The sequence below is a fragment of the Stylophora pistillata genome, chromosome 2, assembly GCF_964205215.1.
Source record: "Stylophora pistillata chromosome 2, jaStyPist1.2, whole genome shotgun sequence".
NCBI lineage: Eukaryota > Metazoa > Cnidaria > Anthozoa > Scleractinia > Pocilloporidae > Stylophora > Stylophora pistillata.
The window spans coordinates 54,304,085-54,317,377 of NC_142520.1; the positions used below are offsets into that span (position 1 = coordinate 54,304,085).

Sequence of the window (13,293 nt, forward strand, 5' to 3'; positions counted from 1 at the left end):
GTCCCCAGGAGTGTCCCCAGGAGTGTCCCCAGGAGTGTCCCCAGGAGTGTCCCCAGGAGTGTCCCCAGGAGTGTCCCCAGGAGTGTCCCCAGGAGTGTCCTCAGGAGTGTCCCCAGGAGTGTCCCCAGGAGTGTCCCCAGGAGTGTCCCCAGGAGTGTCCCCAGGAGTGTCCTCAGGAGTGTCCCCAGGAGTGTCCCCAGGAGTGTCCCCAGGAGTATTAATGGTCCAAGTGAAATGATAAAGAAATGAGGAAAAAAATACTGTGGAGCTACTGGTACCTGTCAAAGATTAGCATGCCGTCCATGGGTGGGTGAAAATATTCTTGGTCACTTCATCTCACAGAAACTTGGATTGATTAGCTCCCTTCACTATGTAAGTCATTATCTTATGCAGACTTTTACCTTTCACCGCACGAACGACTTTATGTATACTTAATCATTTTTGAACTTCAGCTCGGTACATGAACAACATAGATTCTTTGATAGTCATGTGTTTAGTCAATTTAATTCGACTTTATTCAAACAAATCTGATTTAGCCAAAATGATATGTATTGCCATGTGTTCTAATCTGAATTGTTGTTTTGAATATATAATATAACAATGATTGGTTGAGATCATCTAACCTTCAAAATATATTGATGTCAGTTGAATTAGATTTTTCTCAAACTAACGTAACCCCAATAGTTAATCTTTTTAACACAAATTCTTCTCCTCTTAATTTTTTGTTATAAACCCAAGTTATAGCCTCAACTGAGAGGGCTGTAAATTCTTCATGAAACTAGCGCTCACCTGACTAATGAGAAAGCTTATAGCAGTTATTGTGCTCTTTGGCTTCTTCTCGATTTGTCTTATATCTTACTTTCTGTCAGTTCACAGAAAATCTTTGTTTTAGAAATTGGTGAAACTCAATGTTTTGCTTGTTAAAGATATCAAGCTTAGAAATCATGTAAGGAGTTAGCATTCACGGTGGCTCTCAAAAGTTTGAAACACTTTAAGTTTGATGGATAAATATGATTGCTCAGCTCTTTAAGGATGGATGACTCATGTAACTATTGAATAATTGTCATTATTTGTAAAGATTTAAAGGCCATCTCTGGTATTAGTGTTATGAGCTCAGTGGTTATTCACGTTTCTGGAGCATGGAGAATGCCGGGATGCTGATCCGCCACACGTAACCTCCAGCATTTCTTTAAGCCTCCTCGGGCCCAGTTCTTCAGAGGCTGATTAGTACAAACCCAGGGCTAATTTTTACCCTTGATTTCTCTATTTAATTGTTTAAAAAGCCTTTTTCAAATAATTTTGTCTTTTCTTTTTGTAACATTTAATCATCAAATTGTGAGCAAAAAAAATATTCACTTTTCTTTTAAAGCTTTCAGATCTAACATCGGATTTCACACTCACCGTGGATTTTCTTAACCCACCAGTGTGTAATTTTTCGGTTATTTTTTAGTACTCCTGTGCAATCATGAGAGAAATAAGGGAGTGTGAGAGTATAGGGGTCTACTCAAAAACTCAAAAACTCAAAATAATATAACATGATGAGTAAAGTTGTTCAACCGACTGACTGTACCACTGACTGGTTGGCTGACTGGACTATTATATAGAACAATACTTAAAGTTTCCGGGCAAACGCAGGAAGAACTACACGTACACAAACAAACAAAACTTAAAGACTTCGCGTGCGTTACAACCAACTTAGAATAAAACCCATTTCCATGGATGTAATAAGAAAAGCACAGACCTTGGAAACCGGACAGGCGCATATATCCATATGTCACAATATTATGCTCTATTGGGGTAAATCACAGATAGTAAAATGCGAATATATTTTAAGGCAACAAATATCTATAAAAAGTAATATGTATGCTGCTTTATGTTTCTTTGGTCTTGACTTACTGTTGAAGGTCTCCCTTTTACTACTTCCAGACTTGGGTGACCGAGATTAGGTCTTTTTTCACGCTCAATTTCTTCTACAAACCATTCCAATATCCTCAGATTACTTGAAAATGACACATACCTTGTACCATATAAATTTGTGGGAGTTTTACTTAGCGAAAAAACAATTTTAGTTTTTCTTTTGGGAACACATTGCTGCGTTTGATTCTTGAGGTTTCTGCTTTCAAATCAATTTTTGTTCGATAAAGGTGTTTTCCGAAATTTCTGTGTTCTTGAGGTGTTAAGGATATTCCGACTTTTAAACTAATCTGAATTTAAAATCGATCTTCTCCTCCTGATCGTTGCTTTCCTCACCCACACAGTTCCCTCACCCACATTTTTTGACCAAATGTTCGCCTAAGAGTCGCTGTAACTGAAATGGGAGGGGGGAGGGAGGAGGTAGGACAGGGATTAATGAGGGGGGAGGAGAAGGATTAATGAGGGGGGAGGGGTGTGCTTGTTGAGTTTCGCTGTCGAAAACTATCACTTCATTATTCGATAGATCTCCGTTTGAAAAGTATTTTGTCTCTTCTCCAGAACCCCGTACCCAGTCAAGGGTGTGGCTCTGATCACGGCTGCTATCTAAAAACAGGTGTAGATATTCTTGGATTCTTTTGATCAGAAATTGTTAGCAAGTATTAACGAAGCTGCATTGAGGAGGGCGTTGGGAAAAAAAATGCTTGTACCCCTAAATCGTGTCATAAAAAGCATATTTGTTGAAATATTTCTTTAATTTCTGTAATTTATAAGCACTAACCGCTCTAGCGTATGCAAGGACTAAAACTACTTGGCAAATATATTTACTATACCGACAAAATATTTCAAACTTGACTTTAAACCTTGAATTTTATTTAGAAATGCTCTATCGCTTCTTATGACCAACAAAAATATTCCGCGTTAATTGTTCAAGTTGGGTGTTTTCAAGTTCACTGTCCTTCTAATTAAACATTTCTTCTGGTGCTTTCAGTAAAGTAACGAAATCTTTTACGGAGAATTATCTTTTCTTAATGCTTTTCACTTTTTAGAGAATTATATACACCGTGACAACTACTTAATTCATCGAGGAAGATTACTCCCGAAAGAAAAACTTTTAAACCTCTGAAAGACTTTGTTTCTTCTTGAGGCCCACGGCAAACGTTTAGCCACATCTTCATTGGGCCGGGTTTTTTTTTACCGAGATCTGGAACGAGTATAATGACTTAATGGATAGCCTGTCTTTTAACCTGTAAAAACAACAAACACAACAGTTCGATTAGAAACCAAAGGAGACTAAACTGCATCTAATGCTCTTTGATTCTACAAACTGAAGCGGGCGATCAAGCGTCAGTTAGTGCTGGAAAGAAATTTATGAAAACCACCCACATCATCACGTATGTTAAATGAGCAAAGAAAGAGAATGGATGGGAAAATGGAGAAAAATCGTTAAAGTTAAAACCTGAATTTACTGTCATCTAAGAGTTAAGAGGGAGACTTATGATTCTTGGTACACATTAAACGAAATACACTGTCATGAAACTAAGACTATAATTACTAACTGCCGCAATATCTGGCTAAAGAAATGGAAAGAATGTAAAAGCGCGCGTTGCGGATAATACTACCCGACGTATCCTATGCAGAGGCTCTAGTAGCTCTAGATATCACGTCACTATACGAGAGCAGGGAGGCCTTGAGTAACACTCTATCTGAACAAATTGTAAAGAACCAAAGCCATAAGCTCCATGATGTGCTGCCACCGCGCAACGGGTCCGCTTGTTGCACCCGTGAACAGATACTTCAAACTACCGATTTGGAAGACCAATAGGTTTAAAAACACTTAGTATGGCGAACAGTTCTCATTATTAGTAGTAGTCTTAATTATTAGTATTTTGGCGTTGATACTTCTCCTTTTGTGTTTTATTCCAGATTACATTTTACGGTTTTCTTCTTTTTAAGTAGTTTATCATAATTTATAGATAACGTTTAGTTCCATTGTTAAGTACGTCACATTTCAGCCGGCCGGGGACTGCAATGATTTTGCTCCTTGATAAAGCTATCTCTATCTAATGTAATGAGCTGTACCTTGAGCGGGTTGAAGACTGACATAGTGCACCTCATGAATATGTCCCAGCACAAGTGCTTTGCTTTCGTCAACTGGACAATATGGCGTAATCATTACATCATTGCTATGGGGTAGACTGCTGACCACACGAATGCACGTTTCATAGTAGTTTGCTGCGGCACACAGAATCACGTGATCACCCCAAGCGCCATCTTGTTCCATGTGTGTTAAGTATTCAGTCCACGTTTGATGTCCATGGACAAAGTGAAACAGATCTGTTCCATCCGGCTGTAAGAAAATCAGTTCAAGAAACAAACTTAAAGAGGATTGTTGATAGAAACTTGAGTGCGCGAAGTACGAGTCATGGAGTAATGTTTTTAAGAATGGTACGAGACAACCTTTAATTAGCATTTATTGTAGAACAACGATTCGCAAACAGCAGAAAAACAACAGGAAAGATCCATCATTAAGAGAATAACTGGAGTTCTGTTTAGTGTTATCTGATAGATGTTTAGGAGAGGGCATTTTTTAAACCAAAATATTCAAATGACTAAAACCGTAAAAGTCTGCTACTACTTCGGAGGCCACATTAAGTAACAAATGGTTTCAACTGAAAACAACATCACTGTGCGGCTTCTTAAACAATAAAGTTATGCTGTAAACACTGGGATAGGCTCTGGTGGTGTTGACCCGTATACACACTTAACCTTAAAAAGAACAATAAGTAACAAACTCTGTTAGACATACTAACATCAACTTACAAGTTTGGGGTTACTTCTGAGGTACTGGACCAAGATTTGTCTTAATCTGCCAGGTGGGATTTTGATTCCTTTAACAATTTCCAGTTGTTCTGACAAGGCATAGAACATGCAATTTCCTGATCCTTGATTGTCAGATATCGTGAAGCCCTTGTCTGATGCAGTAGTCCTCAGCCCCAATGATAGATCTGTTCTGCTCTGGACTTTGCTTGCGTCAAGTTGCATCTGCTGGAGTTCCCGGATGATTCGGTCAAGAGAACCTAGAAGGGACAAATTTTTTTTTTAATCTGACAGCATGAAAGAAGCGTAACAATTGTCAGCTGGAAAATAACAATTCTTAATCTAGTAAGAGAAACTTGGAGGGTAAAAAGGAAAAGAAGACCTTCGACGACCAGACAACCGATGTTTTGTCCAACAACTGAGCATTGAAGAGATAAACTGCAAGAGACTTTTTATGTGCGAACCATCACACCAATAACCAAAAGAGAAAAAGAAGTAAAGAAATATTTACACCAAGGTCTGCACTCTAACATATCTGTGTAACTGGAAAAAAAACCGTAGGGCCGGTAATTCAAACAAAGTTCAGCAGTTGTTCAACAAAACCGCGTTCTAAAATATAGTGAATTTAGCTGAATATTTTATTTGTACATTTATTCTTCTGAAAAGTGTCACTTTGTTCCTAAATGTCTTTGGATTCTAACACAAGAAATCAGAGATGTGAATAATAATATGTCCCACTAGCACAAAATATTATCATAAGTACCATTTTGACAAAGCGCTGGCCTTAGATTGAAAGTTAAGAAAAGGAGCAACTGCTGGATCGTCTTATAACCTGTCTGTAGTTCTTTGGGGAAGTCAATTACCGTGTATTATTGATACTTTGTTACTCACCTGGATTCAGTGATGAATCATTTGTTGCTTGTTCAGTTGACATGTCAACAACTTCCCCCACCCGAGTTCTCAAACTTGTGTCTCGTCTTTTAGAAGCTACAGAGAGAGAAAAAAAACAAATCACTACTAAGGCTCAACACCTTTTTTTTGTAGGAGTTGTTCCCGCTTTCCATCAAAATTTATCAAGAGCCCGAAAGCCGAGTAGTTCCCAATATATACGGTGTCTCCGCCCCCAAAAACACTTTTCGAAGGACATTCAAAATATTCTCACCGTGAACTATGTCCCACATCTTCTCCACAAGAATGTCGCACTGTTTCTCCCAGCTGAACTTCTCTTCATAGGAACTCCTCAGTTGCTGAATCTCATGAAGTCGGTCTGATCTTTCCTTCTCTCGGACACCAGCAATTGCCTTTGCCCACTCCTTAGGGTCCTCAGAATCCACAACAAATGATTTGCCTGATGGTACAGTGCACAGTGCCTCACCAAATCCCGAGTTGTCACTGACAAGAATGGGAAGACCGGCAGACAAAGCTTCTAGTGCTGTCAGGCCGAATCCTTCTGTTCTAGAAGGCATCATGCAGAGATCAACTTCACAAAATATTTCTTTCAATCTCTCTTTACTCTGTACGAACGTTCTCACGATCAGCTGGCTTTTATCAATTCCGCTCTTTTCTAACTTCTTTGCAACCTCATCCTGTTTATCCTCAGGTGCACCCACGAAGATGAGACAATAAGATCTGTCTTTAAGTTCAACTATTGTTCTGGCAGAGATATCGTAGCCCTTCAGGCTGAAGTCCTCTGGATCACCACGGCCAAACGTCAGTACCTTGAATGTTTTACTCTCCTTTGGGGCTTGCTCTAGATCAGAGAATTCACGGAAAGTTCCGGGAGTCAGTTGAAGGATGTCTTCGTGACTCTTACATGAGCGTAGCTGAGCGGAGAAAACGTCTGTCAGCTTTGGTCCAACTGCTAGAACAGTATCTGCCAACTTACACAACTCCACTTCAGTTAAATTCTTCTCTTCACCTTTGGATCTAGCCTTGGAATAGTTTTTGTGCATCGCAAGTTCTTCAGGTGCAGTGTGCACTACCTGTATCCACCTGCAGTGGTGCGATTCTTTAATAAATTGAGCTTGTTTACCAAGCTTTGCTCCATGACCCAGTACTATATCAATGGCCAGATCTCTCGGTGGGGCACTCAGCCAGTCAAGGGGGTCGGCATAACCCGGGCGTCTTTGTGCCTCTCTCAAGGATACATCGTGACTCGTTGCCATTCTCCTCTCTTCTTCAGAACAGGCAAACTCTGGAACAAGGAGAGTGACGTCCACTTGCGAATGTTTGGCCAACAGAATGGCAAGCTGTCTGTTTATGGTGGACAAGCCTCCCATTGATGAACTCCACTCACTGCCCAGGAGAGTCACCTTCAGTGCCGTGTCAGACTTCATTGGATTAACTCCAGCTAGTGCACCCTGTGATTTGGCGGTGACATTTGAAGACCACGACCCCTGGGCGAAAAAGAAGAGGTCATATAAGATTCTATCACTTCTATAGCATCATGAATTTTGGGTATGCTCCTACTCATTTATAATGATAAGTTCATTGCCATGGCATGACCGAGAAGTATAACCTATGAAAATAATTTCAACTTGAAAAGAAATGTCTGACTTATCTTTGAAATTGGAGGCAAACTAACCATGATAACGTCGTGCACGCTGATTACAATCTATTCAGGATTCTCAAATGAAGAGAATTAAGGAGAGCGATAGAAAATTTTAATCATAGAAGGTAACAAATTACAACGACTGGTAATACCTGGCTCGTTCTCTTCACGAACCACTCTTCCAGCCCACAGAAAGGACGTACTTCATCCCAAAGTTTTCTGGTACAGATAGCTGCTTGGCCTTCATTTGCATCAATGAGATGGAAGCAGTTCTCATGTGTGCAAGTGGTTTTTATGTGGTCTGAGCATGCTCGACGTGGTTCTTCTGTCCCTTGATGGCAGTAAGGACATGCAACACACAGCCTGTACTGCAGACCCCTCAGGTATGGCAGTTCTAGTGACAAATTCTGTAAGGTGTCTTCGATAAATTTACGCACAACAGTTGCTAGTTCAGCTGTCTTCTGTCCTACAACCAGATGAGTTTGTTTCTTTCGTCTCAAGATTACCTTCACAAATCCTGTTTGACAAATGAGGACAAAATCATGAATATCTTCCCCAATGATGAAACATGCTCCATTCTGGTACAGAATGGGTTGATGCGTGGGCCATTTCTTAGCACACCAACGAATGGATCGTGAGACAAGCTGTAGGAAGAGACCATGAGGAACAAAGCCATGGACAAACAGGAGATACAATGGACACGGATCCGTCGAGGAAGGCTTCATTTCAAATAGTCTGTCAGGAGGACGCTTCAGTTGAGCTGGTACAAAGTACTTCAGATCAGTTGGGGAAACTGAGAACTTAGCGATCAAACCAAATCGCTCCATCATGTCTAAGATGTCTTCTTTGATGATTGCCTGTCCAATAAAGCTGGAGAACACATGATCAACATATTCCATGCTGAGGATGCCACTTCCTTCAAGTTCCTGCCAGTACTTAGCATGTAGAGAATTCTATAAAATATATAACAATGAAAAATTCAACATTAGGAAAGGCCACTTAATGTTCTTTGAATTTTTTCCTCGTACATGTACAAAAACTAAAAAAAGTTTATTTTTATCAATGCATCAAAATGGTGGGAAATTAAATCCCTAACGAGCAAATTTGTATCTTAAAAGAGGTGTATACTAGTTGTTTAATCACCACCACAGAGGCCGATAGCCCATTTCCGAATTACCCTTGGCCTCATTTTCAAAACGAGTCCTGGTGCTCATCCTTTCATATGATAAGTTTTCATTCACATGCAAATGAAACTCATTTTCACAAGAATGGTCGAGCGCAAGGCCTCGTTTTGAAAACGAGGCCAAGAGTAATTCGGAAAAGGGCTATTAGTGCAGGAAAAAGAAGTATTCACTTCTTTGAAAACAATTAGCGAATCAATGCAAGTCTCTTGCAAGTTATGACCTGAAAAGCTGCAAAAGGTACATGACTGAAATAATTTGTGGTCCACAACTGAAAAGATGTTAGAGTCACACTCTTAGTTTTCTGTTAGTCTTAATTGTTGAACATTTTCCAAGTAAGGTAGCCTTTCTCAAAACAGAAATTTATTTTCTACCTGTTTATTGAAAGGTGGTATGGTTATCAGCTGTTTAAACAGATCAATCAACCACTGAGCCTTCAGTACAACTGTGCTGCGGTGCTTGATTATCATCCCCAGGCCATGGTAAAAACTGATCATGGAGTCAAACTCTTTTACATCTTCCATGAAACACTCTTTCCTTGCATAGTGCTCAAGTTGTTGCAGATTTCTGTGATAAATCTGTTTAGCCACCAAAGCTTCAATCACTTTTTCGAACAGAAACCACCTAGAAAGCAACAAAATACCTACAATGTATTACATGGCATAAAATTGGGTCTTAAATTCAGTCAGACATGCATGCTAGTGTTTAAAGTCCTCAAGTGCTAATACATGAATTGCCTCATACTATCTGCAACTAAAACAGACCTGATTATTTTTAGCAACATACAAAATCAATTCCAAGAATTGTGCTTAACTAATCCCGGTTAGCTCAATGGATAGAGGGCTGGACTGTTGTGCGGGAGGTCGAGGGTTCGAGCCCCGGCCGGACCAACACTCAAGGTCTTAAAATAATTGAGAAGAATTTGCTACCTTTCTATAACATCAAGAAATGGTTAGATATTCTAGTCTTCTCAGATAGGGACGAATAAATGGAGTTCCCATCTCTTGTAGGGTTAGGGGTAGGGGACGTTAATTTCCCATGCTCGAGATTACTGTGTGATGGATGTCCTCCCCTGTGGTGGGATGGGTGGGTTTACCGGGCCTGCAGTAATTGGTGCAAGCTGTTGCGGTGTCCCTCCCAGTCGGTGAAGCTAAATAAATCATAAATCATAAATAAATCATAAATCAATATCAATAGATAGATATAGATAGATATAGATCAATTTCTATAGCGCATTTCCATGTAAATGCTCTAATGCGCTTTACAACACTGTGCGGGGGACTTTTCCAGACTGCCGGCGGCAGTTTACAATTAATAAAGGAGAAATTTTTACAGATGCCCCCTCCCCCCCTTCCCAGTAATCAGGCCAGACCACATCACAGTAATCTCGTGATGTGGGTTCTTTAACGTCCCTTGCCGAAATTAACTAATCAATCATATCAATCATATCAATCATATCTTCTTATCTTTTAGAATTATAACATAGTCATAATGACACAAATTTAAATTTTGTTTGTCTGCACTGAAGCAACTGCTGTGTATTTGTACAATCTATAGTTTTGCAAAAGAAGAGGGAGAAACTCTTTACCACTTTTGAGTTTGTCAGCCCATACTTCAATAATTAACAGAAGTTTCTGCAGTTATCCCCATTTATTTTAGAAAGATCATAATTTTTGTGGGTATTTTTGTCACGGAGGGGACAATTCAATGTTGGACAAGGCATTACATCTCTTCCGCACAAAGCCAAGAAACAAATTTAATAATATAGGAAGTCTGGGTAAACAACTTAATGTCCTAGCTGACAGTTATTATTAGATTTCTTCTCAAGACAGATCTACAATATTTATTTAGTGTATGTCCCCTCCGTGACAGCTTTTTTGGTATCAAGGTTAATTTATGATAATTTATGACACAAAATTACAGTGCTGACATCTCAAAAGTATCATTTTATACAAATTTGGCATTTAACCAGTACAGAAATAGAGCTTAATAGTCCTTTTAGTCAATTTTATTTCTTAAAGCTTTATGTCCAAAATACTGTGGAATTACCCTTTTGCAACTTTTGATGTACCCACAATTTAATTTAGTGGTGGAAGGATATTTTTTAGTACTTACCTGCACATATAATTATGCTAAATACACTGTGTACCATTTAAAAACGTTAGCATGGCTGATTTGAGGGAAAAAAAATTGATTTTGAAGTGCATGAACTGGGGTTTTTCCGAATAAATTGTGTTTTTTACTTACCTCACTGGTATCTTCTCTCCCATATAAGGCTCCTGCTTCAACACCTTCAGGATTGTGTTCTGTAATTCATTTATACCATCTACTTTTCCTTCTTGCTCTGCAGGATATATTATTTAGAAAAGGAATTCGAAGCATAATGCAACACAGAAACATGCATTCTACAATGAGCATATTATGATAGCATAGACTTGTATAATTGCAGAGATTTTATGGATGACAACTTAGCTAAAATGACAATCTCTTCAAATCCTCACATTTTAGCTCTTCTGTTCCCTATAATTATTCCATACTCTGAAATTAATGGCTCCATCAGCAAAAATTAATTGGACTCTATATGGTGCTGCCAGTATATTCAGAATATAGAGTAGCTGAAAGCTTAAAGCAGAGTGCAGGTATAAAAAAAAAGAACAACAACTCTGACTTTTTTCCACTACAAGTCCTAACTCATTCAACCATGGTAGTATCTTTTAATTCCTCTACAACTCCCACTAAAATGTTCTGTGTCTCTATCCAATTGCAATTAAAATTATAATGAAGCATGACATGGCTGCTGAATAACATGTAACAATATAAGTCAGATAATAATTATTGTATACTCAATGCTTGTCAACCATCTGCCACATGGGCTAGCGCTTTTGGTTACAAAAAGTGCTAAAAATCAAGTGTTCTTGAAATTAACCCAAAGACAAGCTATTATACAATTATAAAGTCTACAATTACTGCAAGTAACCTATGGATAAGGATACAAAATGAAATCATATATCTTACCTGTTTTATCTTTTCCTATCTGCTTTCTAATCTTCTGGATAAATTTTTTCATCAAATTAGGCCTCTGAGTGTTGTCGATGCAGAATAAGGGTTTGACCACATGCTTCTCACATTCCATACCAGAAATTCTCTCCTTAATTTGTTTCTTTATTGCTGCAATGTCTTTGACTGGTTTGTCAGCATGTGTGCCAACAATAAACACTGCGGGGCGGAGGTAGGGCAGCTTGTGTTGTGCATCATCATCTGTGTCATCGGTTGCCAGGGCAACACTATGTACTGTAGCCAACCACGACAGCAAATTCTCCATGTTTGTTTCATTGTTAGGGTTTTCCAATTTCACATCGTTTCTCCCTTGTCTCACGCAGGGCTCAGCTGGGGCATCCAAAGGCTTGCTGAGATTGTGCACCAATATGTACAGTGCCCGCTGTGATAGGAAGATAGGATGGCTAGCATAGTACAAGTGCTGCCCTGCAAAGTCCCAAACATCCATTGTAACATAGGATTCTTCTGTGAGTAAGGCACTTCTGATGGGTTTGCCTTTGGCATACTTTAACCATTGATTAACATGCTTCAGAGTATCAGGAGGTTGAGAAACATCAATCATCACATCAGGCTCAGCTTGCATGTTTTCCCCTTTACATTCAGTAGAATGTTCATTGCCATTGTTTGGCAGAATGTCTGTGAAACCTTCATCCTCATCAACCTGAATGGAGAATTAAATGAAACATTATGCTCACTTAAGTGTATATAATTATGTAATCAAAACTTGATGTTATGAACAGGCTGCCAAATTGTAAAAAATTATGATCACCTCAGTGTAGAATAATTTCAAGGGGGCAAAAAAACTGTTGTGCTGCTTTACTGAAGGGGGTATGACAAGATAACTTGGTTTACCAACTGAGTTGAAGATGTAAATTGGTTACTGTAAAGAGTTCTGAAGCTGACATCTCAAGTGTAAGAGCCCTTAGACAGAGAGAAACTTAATTGCAAATAGATTAAGACATTGATGAGCAAATCCTCCCACCCTGGAGATAGTCGACTCAGACCAAGAAATGTTTGTTGAGACTGAAGTTACATAAGCATAAGCATAACATACATTCATTAAAGCTCCTCTATAAGGATTTTATAGCCAAAATGTAACAAGAGTTATGAAAACATTATATCAGAATAAAAAATAATTACGACTAAAAATTTATATATAATTGGAGAACAATATCTCAAATTTCCTTTAAGTTAAGAGAAGACACCACTGGAAAAGTAATTGAAGAATGGAAAAATCAAAAGATGCCCCTTATTTTTGTAGTAAAATTTTTGCATGAATGCCTTCATTCAAGATGTTTAAACAAAAATTACTTGCAGTTCTTTTTTACCTGATGTGTAAATAAAATTTAGTCTCATCTAAACTTTTGTGAAAACATCCAAAAGAAACTGAGACTGTTTCAGACAACTCTAAATGTAAGAAATTTAGAATTTTCATAGAGAAAAGAATTTTAAAAAATAGCAAGTTGTAATCCTATTCATTCTCTTTAAAAACAAATATTTCTCAAAAGGCTAATTCGGTTGCTTTCCTCCCTTCTCCTCCTTTTATAAAATTCTCAGCATTTTTTTTAACTCTCAAACCTGCTTTGACTTGAAAACACCTTCAACTTCATCTTCTAATTTCAGTTCTCCTTCTTCAGTTCTCTCTTCCTTTAACAATTGAGAAATATCTCCTCCACACATTCTGCCAACCACAATCTTTGCTAGATCTTTTGAACATTCAACCAGTCCTGGCTTACTCTCCCTGGTCAACTTCCAGTTCTTGACAGCTTGGTC

General features: G+C 38.6%; 1 protein-coding gene across 1 annotated transcript in view; it reads right to left on the reverse strand.

Annotated features, from left to right (window-relative positions):
• Positions 1 to 2,762: 2,762 nt before the first annotated feature.
• The window catches only part of LOC111319049 (uncharacterized), a 12,178-nt gene continuing 1,647 nt past the window's right edge, over positions 2,763 to 13,293 (reverse strand). Inside the window, exons 2-11 of the mRNA XM_088750469.1 lie at positions 13,099 to 13,293; positions 11,479 to 12,181; positions 10,711 to 10,807; positions 8,838 to 9,087; positions 7,435 to 8,235; positions 5,894 to 7,127; positions 5,623 to 5,718; positions 4,735 to 4,991; positions 3,994 to 4,261; positions 2,763 to 3,158 (exon numbers count right to left, since the gene is read on the reverse strand). The exon at positions 13,099 to 13,293 is cut by the window's right edge and continues 212 nt beyond it. Of these exons, the coding sequence (XP_088606595.1) occupies positions 3,154 to 3,158; positions 3,994 to 4,261; positions 4,735 to 4,991; positions 5,623 to 5,718; positions 5,894 to 7,127; positions 7,435 to 8,235; positions 8,838 to 9,087; positions 10,711 to 10,807; positions 11,479 to 12,181; positions 13,099 to 13,293 (3,906 nt within the window). The 3' untranslated portion in view covers positions 2,763 to 3,153. The remainder of the gene's footprint in view (positions 3,159 to 3,993; positions 4,262 to 4,734; positions 4,992 to 5,622; positions 5,719 to 5,893; positions 7,128 to 7,434; positions 8,236 to 8,837; positions 9,088 to 10,710; positions 10,808 to 11,478; positions 12,182 to 13,098) is intronic.